Source organism: Monodelphis domestica, chromosome 5 (genome assembly GCF_027887165.1).
Source record: "Monodelphis domestica isolate mMonDom1 chromosome 5, mMonDom1.pri, whole genome shotgun sequence".
In the NCBI taxonomy this organism is placed as follows: domain Eukaryota; kingdom Metazoa; phylum Chordata; class Mammalia; order Didelphimorphia; family Didelphidae; genus Monodelphis; species Monodelphis domestica.
The window spans coordinates 134644168-134663594 of NC_077231.1; the positions used below are offsets into that span (position 1 = coordinate 134644168).

General features: G+C 33.5%; 1 protein-coding gene across 14 annotated transcripts in view; it reads right to left on the reverse strand.

Moving 5' to 3' along the window:
* Positions 1 to 19427, reverse strand: part of SOX5 (SRY-box transcription factor 5) — a 1300541-nt gene that overhangs the window by 247877 nt on the left and 1033237 nt on the right. For all 14 annotated transcript variants that reach the window (XM_056800784.1, XM_007503523.3, XM_056800783.1 and 11 more), the window contains one exon: positions 3147 to 3233. In XM_056800784.1, coding sequence (XP_056656762.1) covers positions 3147 to 3233 — 87 coding nt within the window. The remainder of the gene's footprint in view (positions 1 to 3146; positions 3234 to 19427) is intronic.

Here is a 19427-nt window from a genome sequence, read left to right on the forward strand (position 1 = left end):
TCAAGATATTTACAGACTATATAATTTTTCAGGGAGGGGTAGAATTACTATTAAAAAATTAAATTAGTACAGTATAAGGAACATATAAGGAACATGGGATAAGAGAATAGAAAAGATCTAGAAAAAAAGTGAGCAGGAAAGATTACTAAAAGTGGGCACATCAAAAAAGGTTTCATGGAGGACATTGTACCTGAGTTAGGCTGCAAAAGAAGACTTTTAATAGGTTGATGTGGAACGAGGGTATTCCTATGATGAGAGGTTTCCATAAGATTTTTATTAAAGTATTGAACTTTGAGATTTTAGGACAAGATTAGGAAAGAACTTAGTCTAATTTGGCTGGAATATTAAATGAATGAAAGAAAGAATAAAATAAGTCTGGGCAGCTTGGTGGTGCAGTGCATAGTACGCAGGGTATGGAGGTAGGAAAACTCACCTTCTGAGTTAAAATCTGACATTGGATTCTTAATAGCCTTTTGACCATTGGCAAGCCATTTGACCCTATTCACCTCAGTTTCCTCATCTGTAAAAGTAGTTGGAGAAGGAAATGGCAAATCTCTCTAGTAATTTTGCCAAGAAAACTGCAAAAAGCACCTTGAAGGATCACACATTATTGAAACAACTGAACAAAAACTGGATAAATCTGTAAAGGTTGGAGTTCGATTATGGAGGATTAAAATTCAAGAGTATAACTTAAAACTTGAACCATGATTTAGATCTACATAAGCACTCTTTAAAAATGTGGGGGAAATCCCCATGTTTTTGATGAAAATGCAATTAAATTTGGAACTATTGAATAGAAAAAACTTAATCACAAAATGATTGGCTGAATATCTTTATATATAAATTTATATATAAATAAGATTCAATATGAAACTTTTATTTCAAAAATCATTAATAGTAAAACTAAATAAAGTATGACTCCCAAGGAAAATATATAAGGATAGACATTTAAAAGTATCAACTGTACAAGAAGGCATCATGGTTCAGTGGGAAGAGCTTTGGTTCTCATCTCACAGGATCTGCTTTCAAATCTTTCCTCTAATAAATACCATCTATTTGAAGGAGAACAAGTCACTTAATCTCTGTAAGCCTCAGTTTCCTTAGCTATAAATGTTCCAGATGGTTTGGATCACATGGTTTTTGAATCCTCCTTCTAGCTCTTAGTTTGTGATCCTATTAATTTCATAGTCTCATATTAAAAAACACAATGTCCATGAGCATTCTTTTTATGTACCTCAAACTGCTGATTTGAGACATTGTTCTTATCCATCTTGGTCAGCACTGACGTGCGAACTTCATTCCAAGCTATTACATAATCGTCCAGCCTGAACCCCAACAACTTGCAATAAAATTAATTTGCCTCCCCACAAGCTAAATACTATTGTACCCTCTTTCCTTTTTAGTCACCTATGAACAATGGACAGTAATGCTAACTGTCACAGGCAGTCAGTAGGAAAAATAATCTAGTCTTCTTTCACAGTTTATTGCCAAACCTGATCCAAACACTTAATAACCATGCCCCTTCCCCACAACAGACCTACAGTTCCTTTAAAATGCATCAGAAAGCAGACTTTTGAATAACACTAGAGAACAATAACTAAACTTGTGCTCCAAATGTAAAGTGCCCCAAACCAAAAATTAAAGACACAGAAACTTCTTTTGTGACTGTATTCCAGTTTCCCATCCTCCCTCTGGGCAAGGCTGAAAGGGTTGCTGAGTTCTTTAGTGTTAGCTTATCGTTGCTGCTGTTTCTGCTTTTAAGTTTGACTTGTGAAGGAAAACGAGGGAGGGGTAAAAATGATTACCCTCCAACAGAATGAGATCACACAGACTTGGAACAGACAATCCTCTCAGCTCTGTATTCTTCATAGGATTTTTGACTCAGTCCAAAAGAGAATGGAATACCTTTGAAATTACTTTCTAAACTTCAGGAGCTAAAGGGTTGAAGAACAGCTGCTACTTAAAATTAAACATCAAAATGGAAATTCTCAATTCCTGAACTCAGACTTTACAATCTATTCTTTAAGGTCGTATTGTTCAAATACATTTCTTTGGATATGATATAACTTATTATTTTTTCCATTCATGGTTACTTATGTGCCATGTCTATATAACACTGAATGCTTTTATGAAATTAAAATATTCAGTCATTTATCTAGATATTTTCAAACATCCATAGGTTAGTATCATGTAGACCCAACGTATAAAAAACTGGCTTCTTAATTTTCTGTCTTTCATTAGAATGTTCTGAAACAGAAGAACTTCTACAAAAATGAAATATAGCACTTCTAGATAAGATAAATTCTCACTCTACATATGTAATATACATATGCATAATATTGATACATTATTAACTATTTTTACTTCAGCTCAATTGAAGAAGCACTTATTGCTTTCATGCAATGTGCCAGGTTGTTGGAGATACAAAATAGCTCTTCTTATCTTTATTAGAGGCTAATCTTATATAGGAGAAATCATAATTTTGTATCAGACATAAATAAATACATTTTTCTCCCTCTCCCCATTATACTGATATAAACTGGACATGAAATTTTCAACTGATTACCTCTGTCTTAGGACTTGGTAAAAGTTCATTAGTATATTCCCTATCTTTTGACTATTAATTAGTTTCTCCTAATTACTGATATAGGTAAAAACTAAGCCACAAAGATTACCCTTATGTTTGTCATTTGCCACAATGTTGATCTAAAATATTGTATTATTTATGTAATATTCATTAGTTCGTATTTTAAATACAAATTATGTACATGTGCATTTTTCACATATAGACTATGAAAGTCATCTTTTGTCATGAAATTCCTTCTTATAGGTAAATCATTTAAAAAGTTGTGAAAGCAAAAGTCTAAAATGTGAATGTATGTATTCATAGTTAAGAATATATATTCATGGAGTAATCTATATTTATGTTTAGGTATAATAAACACAAAGAAAAAGAATAAGAGATGATATTGTTGACTCTTTCAAGCTTGAAATGGAAACTACCATAGAAAAAGAATGCACAAGATAACAGAAAATAATAATGATTCAGAAGGGAAAAAAAGTAGAAGCTCCTCAGCACCATTAAAAATGCAAATTACATCTTCATTTTGGCACATTTTGGATCAAGATGATCACAGAGATTTTACCTTTTATTTCTCCAAAGTTCCCTGATCCCATAGCAAGAAGCTTGTCTTTCCAGTCCTTTGATAGGAGCTTTTCAATACTGGGGGTTTCTGTGAGAAAGGGGAGGAAAAGTAAGAAAATCAACATGACTATTTTTACAATAGAGCTCATTAAAAATCTATCTGCTAAAAATAAGGCCATCCCTATCTAGGGCCCCAGTTCATAATGACTTCATCAACAAACTGATAAGAGGGGAGGAAAAAAGAATGCATTTTGTCACCTGCTGTTTCAAAATCATTAGCTTTTTCCTCTTGCAGAACAAAGCCATACTAATTCTGTATGACAATAGGTACATATAAACCTGCAGTTCATTGTTTTCCAATTTAGTGAACAAGTTCCTGCTTGTCAGTTTCAGGGTGTTAGTCTGCAGTCAAAAAATAATTATGTTGATAAAATGCACAGTAAAAAAAAGGCAAAAGAATTAGCTCTTAAATCTGCTACATGTAATTATATCCCTCTGTGTGTTTACAATTCCATCCACTTTATAATGTGTGCTTAAACATCCTGGTGTTGGTAAGCACACTGAGGAAAGATTTGCCAGTAATATGAATATTGTAAGTAATTTCTTTAAGTTAGAGTGAAAAAAAAAGCTTTTAAAAATTGTAAAATCCAGAGAGAAAGTATTTCCTAGAATGGAAACCCATTATTTTGCTCATTTCAGATTTACATCACTCCCTTAAAAATGCTGGCAAAAGTATTTAGAGGAAATGCACATTTTAGACCTCAAGATTGTGGATTGGTCTGATATTTGTATCGCAGAAACACTTGCATTGTAACCCCTTCTTTTGTGTTCAATCGTAATGTATAAGTAAATATAAATGCTAATAAAATTCAGAAAAAACATTAAACTCAATTCCAAACAATGTAATTGTATATTCTTGTCAGCATTTAGATGGGTACACAATTACAATGGCTTTCAATACCACGATTAGCACTGCATTCAGTTAGAAAATGGAGTGTACTAAAAGATAAGTGTCCCAGTATGCTCCATCTAAATAACAATACTCACACTTATTATCTGGATCTAAGACATCCACTGCTATTCTCCACATTTGTGTTTATGTGTATTTGTATTTGTTCAGGCATTTGTTTACCCCCTACTAGGAGCATAAAGGGAGTACATGTTAACTTATCAAAGGGACCGTCTGGCCTAGAGACCATGTGATTATTAGAAACTGGTTAATTTTCCCCACAGTAAAATGCATTTTAAGGAATCTTCATTATCTCATTTGGTTAACATTCCTCCTTTTTCGGACCCCCAAGTTAAAGCTATCAACAATCAGTGTCCCAAAGTCTGTAAGGAGTTTTCAACAAAACTGCACTGAGATTTTTTCATGGAAAAGTAACAAAACTATATAAACATTTCTATCTTTAATTTCAAAGGTTTCATAGAAAAGGAGAAAGTGGAGAGACAGACATGCTATTGGATTACAGGCTCCATACACATTAAATGCAAACAAACTGCGAGTGCACATATCTATATACACACCCTTATGTACATTCTTCTGCTTCTATGTGCTCAAGGATCTTTACAATTAAAAAAAAATCAAAACTGCTCTTTTCTTTCTACATGTTCAAGTCTTTATCGTGACATTCAAATCTGGCTTCTTTCTTCAAAAAAACCAACATTCTTTCCTAGAGTCTTTAAAATGATAGAGGTGCTTTCATAATAATGACTTAGATAAAAATATTGTTCATTGTCTCAAGACTACTATTCATGATCTTCAAGGACCTTACTTTAAATACTTTTTGTAAATACTCCCAAAGTTTGTACTTTCCCAGTAAACACTTTTTCAAGGAAGTCATTTTTAAAACCTATCTGGGTAGGTCAAATAAACATCACCATTTCTTTCTTTCTTTCTTTCCCCTAGCACTCTTCAAAAATTTCGAGGTTCATGTATACAGGGTGCTGCCAATGTGGTATTTGCAATAGAGCAACTGTCAGTCATTAAAAGCTAACAAACCTTTGCAAAGCAGGAACGAAGCAATAGAAATCCATTGTGAACTAACAATAGGCTACAGAACCTCCAGGCACCAAAAGCAGACCATTTTACTTTTAAGGCTATTGTCTGCAAAGTCCATGACAAAGTTTTTCCCCTGCAGCTAGACAAAATATTCACTGTAGTGTGCTCGTAAAGAAACAGAAGTCTTCTGTCTAAATTGCAGAGTTAAAGGAACAGTAGCCTGATCTCTGAAACCTACAGAACACTCCAGGTCTCTCTTTATTAACTATTATAAAGATATAAGACTTCGTTGTAAAACAACTTTATCCAAGTAGGCTATTTTTTAAAGCCTCCAATGAATGGCTCCTTTAAGATGATAAATTCCAAAGATATTTGGACATGATATATGAGAAATTTTAGTTTACAAAACCTATGGATAAATGATGAAGACATTATTTTCAACTGGCATGAGTTATTTGAAATATATAATGATGGTCAGGATGAGAGAAAGGTTATCCTCATCAACAACATTAAGTGTTAGTTCACAATGGATTTCTATTGCTTAGTTCCTGCTTAAGCATTTGCAAAATATTTTTGCCTGCATTGTGTCATTACTTTCTCATAATATTTCTGTTAGATATAAGAGTCTGCTAGTGAAAAGAGTTCAGGTTTTGGATTAAAGGAGCTTTCTTCAAATTCCAATTCAGCTACTTATGACTAGTATGATTTAGGGAATCAACTAACTTTCTTTTATGGTTTTTGCATGCCTAGTGCCTAACACAGTGTCAGATACATAGTAGGCACTCATTAAATGCTAATTGAATTGAAACAAATTTTATAGATAGGAATTGAATAAAATTGAAATCAAGATCTTAGTTTCCTTAGCTATAATACAAGACAATTAGATTAGATGATCTTTAAAGTTCCTCTCAGTCTAAAATTTATTATCCCAACTTTATTAATGAGAAAAATTGAAGCTCAGAGATTATGCAATTTTTACCTTTTTATCAAGCTAATGTATATTGAAAGTGGTATTAAAAACCAAGCAGTTGTAACAATACTCTTATCTTCTCTCTCCTGGCTTTTGTACTCCTTTTATATCTCCATTTCTTAGACTCCTTTTTTGTTGGGTTTTTCAATTGTGTCTGTCCAGATCCCATTCTGAGTTTCCTTGGCAAAGTTACCAGATTGGTTGGTCATTTTCTTCTCCAGCTCATTTTATAGATAAGGAAACAGGCAAATAGGGTTAAATGACTTGCCTAGGTTCATATAGATAGTATCTGAAACCTTACATGAACACAAGTCTGCTTGACTTCTCAACCTGCCCTCTATTTATTGTTCCATTTACCTGCCCCTTTAAAATCTGTATTCTCTAAATGTACAGCCATGTCTTTTAAAGAAATCTATTCCTGATTCCCCCAACTCCAGCTGTTATCTATTTGACCTCAATTGTCTTATATCAATGCATTAACTATGTATATATTCATAAATGTATTTGTGGTCTTCTCCCTCCCATGAAATACAAGTTCTGTTCACCTCTCATAACGCTTCACACAAGGGACATAAAATAAACAACCAAAAAATCAAAGAGACATCTTGTTGATTGATAGGCTCTAACCACTTCATCATGATCTTCTCAAAATAAAATATTTCACTACTACATTTAAAAGGAACCTACAGAGGTAGAATGGGGCAATGGAGAGAGGATTAGATTTTAAATCAGTTCTTTGACTGAGACTGGGTTTGAATATAAGCTTTTCCATTTCCCAAGGAAATCCCAACCTCAGTGAGCTGTAGTTTGCTTCTTTGTAAAATGAAAGAGATGAACTAGATGATTTTATAAATACGTGATATTTTATTAGAAAGTGGAATGTGGGGCAAGATGGTAGTAGAACTTGTTTTCCAAATGACTCTTAATAAACCCCCAAAAGGATATTAGTATCAGCTTTGTATAAAATCTTCCTGAATTCATGATAAGACATAAATACTATAAAAGCTAAAAGCATCATGGAATAATATCTAAGAACGGAAACAATGAATTTTCCAACTCATCTCCAAGTCTATCTACCTCAAAACTAATGTTTCAGAGTCTAGCTAAAGTGGCCTATACCTTCAAGAAGTGATACTCTCTTAGCTCCCATATCCTACATTAGGCTGAAAGCAATGATTCTTCTCAGTCTTAAAAAAGGCACGCAACTTATGGGAATGAGAAAAAAGGTGTGTGTCTAGTAAGAAGTGAGGGGGAGTGACACAGAAGAGCAATACAGATATCCAGAGGAGATTGTGCTTTTGAAACCAAAGAAAAATGAACAGCAACAAAAAAAAGGATCTAGGATTAGTTCTTTTCCCCAAGGAACTTGTTAAGACCTCTAATTCCTCAGGTTAAGGATGTTCACTCTCACAGATCTGTGCAAGAAAAGAAGTACCTACATTAGTAATGGAAGGGGCCAAAGAATGAGGAGTCAAAAACAAATCATTCAAAACATAAGAAAAAGTTTAAAAGGCAAAAAATTTAAACTCAAAAGCAGATGAACCAAAAGTAAAACTCATAAAAGCAGAAAACAAAAAATGAGTAAAAATTGACAAAAGGCCATAACATATTGAGTACACTATAAGTGAAGCTAAGACAAAAAGTTCCAGTAACAGAGAGAGAATTTTGGGGATCCTACAGACATCAGGGAACAATAGTAAGAAATTTCAGGTTTTTTTCAAGAGAGAAATAAATTCTTAAAAAAAATCATTAGTATGGATACTCTATAAGAAATCTAAAAGTTCATATCAAGAAAGAACCAAGACAGTAAAGTTTAGATAACTTAGAACACAGCAAAAGTTCTCTCCAAAGAAATAGATATCTAAATTTAAAAAATAATAGATTTGAAACTCAAAATTATATAAGTAGGAAAAAAATTGGCAGAAAAGCAGCAAAAAGTAACTTTGAAAGAATATATGAATTTTTTATTAGCCAAAACAACTGATACTGAAGATTGAGGTAATTTGAGGTTACTAAATTAATAAAACAAGATAAGTCTCAGAACTTCAATATCATTATATAGCAAAAAATACCAGCACATTACCTAGAATCTTAGAAAACAAACAATAAAGTTCTGACTGAGTACAGAGATCACTACCTGAAAACCCTAACCCTTGAAATTCCATAACATTTAGTGGGGTAATCTTCAGAACCTGAATCTGAATATATATGTATCTTCACACATACATATATACATATATGTGAAGAAAGCATTCCTGAGACAATCCTTGAAGTATGAAAAAATGCTAATTTGAATAAGATATGATAACCTCGTCATTGAAGGAATCAGAGAAAATAATAAATTGGGATATTTCAAAAAGTTCAGTTCAGACTCCATACTAAGATACCATATCCTGGTAATATGACCTCCATCACTAATAAAGTTCCTGTAGTAAAAGAGACATATTTGAGACATTCTTCGCTAAGCAACAAAAAGTTACACCAGAAAGAAGTGAACAACTGTTCAAACTATAATCACTTCAAAGAAAAAAAATTAAATATAGGTAAATTAGCATAATTTGCATGAAAAGACTAAATAACAAAATCAATTTTCTCATCTTTCTAGACTATTAAAAAAGAAATTGGGCAAAAAGGTGAATGAATAAGGAGATATTATGACTGGACAAAAAGTGTCATATGAATATATATATATATATATATATATATATATATATATATATATAAGCATTTCAGTACTAAAAGGAGCAAGCAAGGCAAAATAATCAAATCTTATGTGAACCAAAGTCCATGTTCCCTTTTAAGAAAAAAAATATTTTGTAAAAAGAAATTCAACAGGGAGAGTAGAAGAGGGGAGAAAATAGAAATGATCTATCCCAAACCAGTCTAGATCCAAGAGAAAAGATAAGTTTGAGCAGGAAGTGCATGCACAATGATGGTAAGAAGAGTAGAAGAAGGTTGAGATGGAGGAAATTGAAAGCAGGTCTCATTTTAGAAAGTGAAATTAATCATTTTTATTAAGGACCATTCTCATATTGATGAAGTGTGTGGCATCTATCTTTGGAGAGAGATATTAAAGTTTTCTCACTAAATATTGGGGTAAATCAAGGATACTGCCTATCTCCTATTATTTTACATAATTCTTTTTTTTTTTTAAACCCTTACCTTCTGTCTTGATTGACTCCAAGGCAGAAGAGTGGTAAGGGCTAGGCAATGGGGGTCAAGTGATTTTCCCAGGGTCACACAGCTGGGAAGTGTCTGAGGCCAGATTTGAACCTAGGACCTCCCGTCTCTAGGGCTGGTTCTCAATCCACTGAGCTACCCAGCTGCCCCCTATTTTACATAATTCTATAAATACTATAGATATTAATGACAAGGGAAAGAAACTACCAAAGAAGATTTAGAATTATCTCTATTTGCAAATGGCAAAATAGCTTATGTTGAAAATCCCGGAGAATCCCTAAAGAGATAGGCATCTAAGAGCTCTGTTAATTAATTAACAGATAAAATAAACTACTATAAAACTTCTCAGTATTTGTTTATAGTAATAATACAAATGATAGAAAGGGAAATTCCATATTTAAAATAAAATTCAAATTACATAACAAAACTGGCAACAATCTATCAGGACCTTAAAGACATATAAATACAATTGTAAAACACATTTTTCAAAGAAAAATAGGAAGACAAAGTTATTATAGGAAATATTCACTGTTCATGAATGAGCTATCCTCAGATAATAAAAATAAAAATGCTACCAAAATTCATTTATAGTTTCAGTGTTAAACCAAATTGCTAAGTATTACATTACAGGTCTAGATAAAACATTTAAACTTATTTGAAGTAACAATACAAATATAACTTAAAAGTTTCAAAGTCAATTTGCAATATATGTTTTGGAGAGAGCATGTCATTATCATACTATTCCCATTTTACAAATGAGAAAATAAGATTCATGTTTAGTTATGTGACTAGCTCAAAACTAATTAACCAAAAACTCTACTGAATAATTCAACTATAACTATGCTATTTCCACTAAATATATATATATATATATACATATATAAATAAACTGCCTTTTCATGGATGTCATACTTGTGAAGTATTAGATTTTTAGAATATCTACTATGTGCCTCTATCAAAGGTCTAAGACAAAATTAGTTATTATCTACTGCTAATGTTTCAATCAAAATCTACTAATACATGAAGAGCTGCATGAAATGAACTGAGAATAATGAATGCAATGGATGGTCATGTATCAATGACCAATTTTTTTCCTACAAACTGTAAAGATCTCAGTTGGAAATTCATGATTAGAGACTAGAAAGGCCAAATGGCAAAATCCCAATAGTAACAATGCATCTGTTCATTAATGTGGGCATATGAATAATATGAAATCTTAACAGAATTATAAGCCCTGTTGTAATGCTGATGGTGTAAAATGGAGCATAGTGGTCTAATAATCATACTGTGTTCTGAAATGCTATATGTTCATTTTTTTAAAGGAGAAAGAAAAGAAGGAGGAGGAAGAGCAGAAGGAAAAGTAGAAGGAGGAGGAGGAGGAGGTAGCAGGGGCAGTTATAAGAGGGGAGGGTTTTACCAGTACATGTGAAGATATACTTATGTAGACATAAATATACATATGTGTATATCACATACACACAACTAAAGTTCTAATATAATCATCATGTCATAGATGTAACTCCAAGTTTTTGAAGTGAAGCTCACAGACCAGAAACACTAGCTTTCACAAGACTGGAAATCCTTTAAAATAGTGCCCTTCTTTCTTCTTTCTCACTTTCCTCCTTCTCCCTCTCATCTTCATGAACCTAATTGAAAAATCCTGCTTCCCAGAACTCACTTACAAATACACAAAGGTTGCAATATGCATTGGCAGAATTTGAGTCTGTATCAATTAAATCATATTATCTAAAATACAACTATCTACAACTAGAGGTACTCTGGCAGAAGCTTTTGGGACACTAGCTCTGGCCATGTCTAGGGTTGTGGAGGGTGGTCTTGTGGTCCTCCTCTCCTTTATGTAAATCAGTCCTATTTTCCCTTAGTTAATTTATGGGAAAGGAGGCATCCCAGAACCCTCAGTAGTCTGAGAGAATATCCTCTCACTCAAACATAATCAATCTGGGGAAAGGGGAATCCTTCAGACAGTAGATGAGATAGTTTCAGGAAACAGCTTCACCACTACTGTTAGTGGTGACTTTTTGGGGACACATGTTTCTCCAAAGGCACTTTTCTTCTTAGCACAAAGTTTTTGCCTTGCTTGATTTCTGAAATCTTCCCAAGGTCCAGAGGATAAGAGTGGGTGGTAGGTTGCATTGTGAAGTAAGAAGAGGGCAATTTAATCATCTCTGAATCCAAAATCAGACAATGTTTGGGATAAAGAAAATGCTTTTCCCCCCCAGACCTACGTATTTTTTTCTACCCTCTTTGAACTTACAGCTCCAAAGAGAGGTGGTATGAGAAAGGAACAGAGGTAGAATTTGAACTGTGGAGATTCATGCCTTCCTGGTAATGCCTTTGTTCCACTTCATTCCCCACCCCCAAACTCTAGATTTATTTTATTTACTTAAATCTTTGCTTTCTCAGGTTGTTGAATCCAGAGTCTAAAGTGTGACACTAGGCTCATGAGAATGCCTGAAAGGATTTTGTCCTGATTGATGTTCTCAGGAATTGTTGCTCTGAATATATCATTAATTTCCCAAAGGAGGTCAAATTAAAAAAAAAAAAACAAAACAAAAAACAAGAAATCTTGATGATAAAAAGGTGAGTTGGAAGTCAAGAAAACTAGGGTTCTAACCCTGGTTCTGGCACTAATTCTGGGTCCCTGCTTTGTCTCTTGTTATATAAAGGCATCTAAACATGTTCACAAAGGTGATAGCTTGGGACCAATCCAAGACTTATGGATATATGAGCACTTGTGTCCATTTGTTCTCAACTGAGGGCAGTCCAAGTTTCACTGAATAGAATGTATCTTGGGCAAGTCATTTTCCACCTTTAAGAACTCAATTTCATTTTCTGTAAAATGAAGGAATAAGACCATGTGATCCCTAAGAACCCTAATAACTCTACCAGGATATTTGATACTGATTTTTTTGGGAGTTGGGGTAGATGGGAAAGGTGGTGGGTTTGAGTCATTTTTCAATTTCCTTCCTCATCAAAAGTATTTATCTGCTCAAAATGCTGCCATGTCATCCCTCCCACTCAGTAATAAGAGTTCTTGGGTTTTTCCATGTTAGGAAACAACTGATTTTTGTACCTATTTGTCAATAGCAATTTTTTAATAATAGAAAGCAATAAGGTGATAGTATCACACCATGAGGTTGTGTCTGCCCCTCATTTCCTCCATCAACTCAGCATTTCTTTTGTATATCTTTCCCTGAGTAAGTTTTGCTCTAAATATAACAATTTTTAGTTAAAGTTATTGTAGTATATAATACATCCAAGAAAGGTAGCATGACATGGTAGATAAAGGACTTATTTGGTCTTAGAAAGACCTGAGTTCAAGTCTAACTTCTGGCATATAATAGCTGTGTGACTATGATAAAAGATTTCCAAACAATTTTCTAAAAGTATGAGGTACCTTCTTTGTCCCTACCTTTTCAGCTTCCTTTTGTGTTTTTCTTGTCCCCAAAGACTGTAAGTTCCTTGAGAACAGGCACTGTCTTTTTCTTTCAGTAATAGAATAAATAACCTGAATTTTGGCACAATACCTGGCATATAATAGTTACTGAATAAATGTTTATTGAGGTATAGATGAATAGTAGCTTTCCATTTGTGGTGATGTTTCCATAGAGCCTCACACTGATGAAATTACAAGTGCAGGCAAACAGAAACAAAAACAAAAAAGCTGTGTGTGTGTGTGTGTCTGTGTGTGTACATATGTATATTATATCATATGTATTTGGAAATCTCTTTGTACATTTTCAATGACTATAAAATAAAGTCAACATAAATTTGGAAGCATCAATTTTGATCTATAATCTCTTCACTATTTCCTTGGGATTTAATTTTTGAAGTTTATTTTGGAATAAGTATTAATCTCAATGTATCTGCTCCATGAGAAAAAAATGTAAAGAAAACAAAATTATCTGTGTTGTGCTCTGGGTAATGATTTGTATTGTTTTTCTCTATGTGATTTGAGACATATACTTTTTTGTATTGAAGCTAGAGGCAAGTGATTAGAAATATTAACATTAAATAATGCAATTTCTATGTACTTAAATCTATATCTTTACATTTATTTCCATATATGTAGAAATTCATTATAAAACAAAAAATGGAATAAAGTTCTCTGTGGGAGTAGGCAACTTGGGGAATATAAATTATGTTCTTTAATAACTCCAAACAATAGTCTAGTTTCTCTCAATACGGTGCCTTGATCCGAACCTTTCAAAGTATATATTAACTTTTATTGTAAACAATTGCCAAGATCTGGGAATAACAGAATGAAGCTCAGTGAGTCAAATAGAGTTAAGGATCTTTTCAATTCATTTCCAAATATTAACCCTGCATTTACTAAAGGATAAAGCTAAAAATATCACATCTATATTGATGTTTAAGATAACAATTTTGCATTATTAGTGTCAAAGTAGTAATACTTCTATATAGCAAAATGTGAGGGATAGATGAAGAGATTTATAATGAATCAAGAGAAAATTAAATCATGACAATAAATACACTATTAGAAGAACATACATCTGGAGAAATTATGAGAGATATCCATTAACCCGTATGTAATTAATATTCACATTAATCCATTTGAACTACTCATGCCTTTTTCCTACTCTCTATTTACTCACTGGTCACTGGGACCCTCATGATACATTTCCATTGCATTCTTTTCCTTTTTCACCCCATCTTCTTTTGCTCACATATGCTTCTTCGCATCAATGCCTGTAGCAATACCCACCGGTGAATGGCCCTCCAACTGTGCCAGCCATTGTTACTGCAGCATCCTGCCTCTTCAGGGCATGTTCATTCCCTATAACTCTCCCTCTTATTCCCCCTTAGTGCCAAACACTCTTAAGACTGACTCCCTCATCTGGAACAATGAGACCAGGAGACTCATGCCAGCATACTGTAATTCTCCAACAGGCTTCCAGTGCCAAGAATTAAACCACATTTGCTCCAGTGCAGTAGCTTTACACACTATCCCAGGTTTTTTCTGTTTTCCCTTGAGTTGCTGTGGCAGCGATTCACAGCACAAGAGCCCATCAACAATCAAAAATAAAGTAACTCTAAAAACACACACACATAAAAGCACTTTTTAAAACCAAGTCCCAGTAGACAGATTCTATGTAACATAGCTACTTTCCCCTCTTCTTTTGCGTTGAAATTGAACTACATTGTTCCTGACATGTGAGAAGCTATATATTTAAGAAATTGTTCACACCCTGAGAAATAATAAAGACGACTCCATTTCAAAGAACACTGAGCCAAGAAGAAAAATCTAGATATTAAAGTAGGTTTTTCATGTCATAGAATTAGAATTAAAAAAAAGTTTTGATAAATGTTTACTGAAGTGAATTGATCTGAGCAGAGTCAGACCTCACATATTATCTCCTACAACTCCATTTTAGAAATGAGAATGGAGACCAAAAAGTGGTCATGGTCACATAGTAGTAATACTTAGGCTAATAGTCTATTCATTGCAGTATGCAATCATGACTAGGTTTATTTGATTTTTTTAAAAAGCATGAAGCCATATGTACATATACAGCTTTATCCCTTCAGAAAACTCCCTCTCTACTTTCATCCCATAAATCTTTAAGAATGATTTCCTCCAATGAGCGTTTTGCTTAAATGTACATATTAGGTTTAAATGGTCTTAAGGAAAAATAACCTTCTGTGATCAATATGAATGAGTATGGATGCCCAAATCAGAACAAGAAAAAGGGGGTCTGCCAAACCCAGAGATGCAAAGTCCTGCCCTCATACAGTTTCTAGCTGTGAGACCCTGGGCAAGTCACTTAACCCCCATTGCCTAGTCCCTCTTCTGCCTCAGAACCAATACACAGTATTGAGTCTAAGATGAAAAAGTAAGGGTAAAAAAAGAAATTACTTATACAATGTCCATGAAGAGGGAATAATTAAATTGTGCTACATGAGAGTAGTGGAATATCAGTATACTGTAATGAGTGAAGAGTATAAAAATTCAGAGGAGTTTGGGAAGACATGAAGTAATGCAGAATGACATTAGGAAAATAACTGCCATAAATGTAAATGGAAGGAATAGCAATAAAGAAAAATCAATGAAAAAATGATTCTTATTTACGGTGGCCAATTCTAGTCTTTGAGAAGATCTTGGCTGGGCAAGACTTTGGTTAATGAGGTAGCTGAGTCTAGAGATAGAATGCTGGAAATTATGATTGCTAGGGGGTTCAGTGGATACAGCCCAGGGTTTGCAGTCAGGAAAACTCATTTTTCCGAGTTCAAAACTGGCCTCAGACCCTTATTAACTGTATGAACGTGGGTGAGTAGCGCAACTCTTTTTGCTTCAGTTTCCTCATCTGTAAAATTAAATATCAAATCACTCAAGTTTCATTGACGAGAAAAACCCTAATGAAGTCATGGGGAATCAGACAACTGAACAACAACATGATTGATGTATTTAGTACTTTTGCTTTTAGGCAGAGGGATAGGACTTATGATTTTATTGATTTGTTGGAGCTTCTGGGTAAGAAAACTCACTCCATCAAAGAAGGTTCACTCCTCTGTCTTATAAAATATTTCAGAATGACTTTTCAAAGTTACATAGCCATTCTGTATCAGAGAAAACAGTTGAAATTAAATCTTTTGGCTTCAAGACTATATCTCTATCTACTACACCAAGCTGTCTCTCAGTAGCTTTGTTAAACATTTTTCTCTTTCTTTTAAGACTACTGTTACAAGGAATAGTTCTCTGGGAAAGCATGGAGGAGAAATATATTTAAAAGTAAATACCATATAAAAATGAAAGGTAGTAAGATGGCAATGTTTTTAATGAAGAAACAAACTACAATATGTGAATATGTTGGTATGCATATATTTTCATTGGTGACATGACTTTTTTTTCTCAAAAAGAAGGCCAAGGAGAGTCTGAAAAATATATGATTAAAAGTTGCATTAATGTTGAAAATAATGACATTTCTACCCTGCTTTCTTTTTTATAGTGAATATCAATGCAATTTAATGGATTTTAAAATGTCTATAAGACTGGAAAGTTATTCTTAATCCAAAGGCCAGGAGGCACTACAACATCTCCATTAGCTAATCACCACTAGTCTGCCACTGGAAATGTCAAGTTCTTCCAGGAAATATTAAAAAGAATAACAAACAAAACTGAAAAACATCTGGTATTCTTAAACATCAACATTTCCATAAGCCTTATTTTTCTATATAATTATATGAAAGTGAATTAACCTCTGGAAATATTTTACTTTTGGTATTGCCAAAATGCTTATTTATTTCAATTTGAAAGTTAATAAGAGCTTATTAACAGAAAAAAATCTACATCTTTGACTTGCTGATTTGTTTTCAATTTTTTTTCAAAAATCTGCAATTAATTTTTGTAATATGCTATACCCAAACCAGTAAAACTTATCCAACTACATACCCTATTTTTAAACACCCTATAAGGCAATTGAAAGTCATCATTAAAAATGTTATGCTTCTCAATAAAATTTTATTGACTGTGGTGTTATTAGTACAAATTTTGGTACTAGTACCAAGTCTGTGATTTCCCAAACAACCATTTTCATCTTTAAAGATGGAGAAATTAGCTGTTGTACCATTCTTAACTGCAATTGGCTTATCTTGTTTTAGACTGCTCTTGTTTTTCTTCTTTAAATGCAACCTCCCAATGTCACATTGGAATGCATTTTTATTAGTATTTGAAAAATGATTTTCACTACTAACATGTCCTATCAGTTATTTTTTGAAAACCTTTTTTTCTTTTTTAGGATCAATACTCTGTATTGGTTTTAAGCCAGAAGCATGGTAAGGACTAGGCAGTGTGGTTTAAGTGATTTGCCAAGCTTCACAAAGCTATGAAGTATCTGAAGCCAGATTTGGACCCCGGACATCCCATCTCCCAGCCTGGTGCTCTATCCACTGAACCACCTAGCTGCTCCCACTACCTATTAGTTAAATCATTTACTTAAAAATACATTATTTGATATGATGCATCGTTACACCTTTGCAACATGCAATGACCCAGGTGTACAAACTCAAAGAGACAAAAGATGATATAAACATGTACTCCACTGTCAGGACCTTAAAATAATAAAGAACCACCAGTTATCTGCATTCTCATAAAAACAAAACAAAACAACAAAACCCAACCACTTCTACTGCTAAGGTTTTATTTTGATTTACAAATTCTTTTCTGGGAGATAAACACACAACACTTGGTCTCTGGTTGTCTGGCATTCAAATAAGTTTTGGATATGCTTCACAGAATATTCTTCTTAAAAGAAAGCTTGATAAAAAAGGATAGAAAATGGCTGTGGGATAGGGGAGGCTACTCCTTGTTGGTTTAACCTATAAAATATCTCACTGAAGTGACACAGAAATCCATACTACTGAACTAATCATCAGTCTCCCCTCAGTCTCTTTTCCTCTCTTTTGACAGCTGTCTTCCTATCATCCCAACAGGTGCTATTAGGTCCAGAACAATGGCTAAGGCTTTTAAGCCAGTGCTGTTGACAAGTGAAAGGGAACAACAAATGACTCAGTAGTGCTCTTTTCCCCGGGTCACTCAACCAATGGTAATAGTTATTATTTTTATTTATTAGCACTGTAGTACTGTCCTCTATCATGGCCAACTCACCCTCCCTTTTCCTGACAGCAAGAACATTTTAACTTTTAATAAAAATGGGAGAGTGGTGCACTCCTGAGCTAGGCTCTCTTTGTAAAGTGCACAGCTAATGAATGTTGTCCATTTGGATCTGGATAATTTATGATGTCAGCCAAGTGTGTGTGTGGGGACAGGAATCAAGTTCTACCCATTAGTTACATAGTGAGGAGTGACGGGATGAGGGTCGGGCAAATGCAGGGTGAGAAATGGGGGGTTAGTGGGTCAAAATGGAGAGAAAGACAAGAGGTCAGAGACAGAAAGGTAGGTGGAAAGATGCTTAGAATCACTAGGGTACAGAAATGAAAGATTTTATTTTATTCAAATATTATTTTTTCTTTACCAGTTTTCACTCCTTCATACATTAGTCATGAAACCTTTTAGGGTATAAGAGCAATTGTCCTTTATTACATTTTAAAAAGAATTGTAGTTTTTCAACTGTGTTGGGATATTCCTGTTCCAATGCATGTATAAGAAAAACAGAGAGGAGAAGAAAAAAATGAGAAAATATAGGTAGCATGTTTCATATGTTAAAAAACTAGATATGTTTAAAGCAAATAAGTTTTCAATATCTAGGAGTAAATTCATACAATATACCTATTATAGCATAAGAAATCATGTGATTGTCTACTAAAAAGTAAGATGCTTTAAAATAAATGACATCTGAGTATTGGTGTATTTAAGAAGTAGGTTATCTAAATATACATTTTGATTTTAAATGAAATAATTACCCTACAATGAAGGGTATATTCAAATAATTTCCCATGCTATTAGATATCTAAAACATATTGGTGAAAACATTAATGATAGTATTTGTAGAATTTATTTTAAAAATTTTACCACTTCAAAATGTGGTAGTAGGGAAGATAAATAACATAGAAAGTGCATGGGAAAGGAAACAGCTAAAAATACATTAGGATAAGAATTCTAATATATTTTAAAATATGACAGAATGTTTTACCACTGGAAGTGAGAATTAAAGCACATAAAGCCTGATGCTAAACAACTACACATCCTGAATCTTCTCTATCACAGCATATGTGAAAACAAATCACAATCTCAGTTTGCCAGATGCCAGTAAAAGAGATGAACAATAAAAATTGACATGATTCTTATGATAAATCAGAGATTGTGAAGTACAGGTAGTGAAAAAGTTGAATAGGACCTTTGTTCCAATTCAGTTTACATTTTTATGAAACAAGTACATCAGATTAGATAAAAATTAAGACAAATGTCATCTTTTGATTTTCTTCAAATACTATATCAAGATTTGCACATAGACTTCTCAACTGGAGTATTCCATCTGCTTTAACAATTTGTTATATTTGTTCTCGCTTGTAACCTTTTATGGATTTTGGATTGTATCATTTTCAGAGTAAATACAATCATTTCAGCTCTGAAATGACATTTAACTTTCTTGCGTTTAGATGCCGTATAATCAAACACAAGTGTGTGAGTC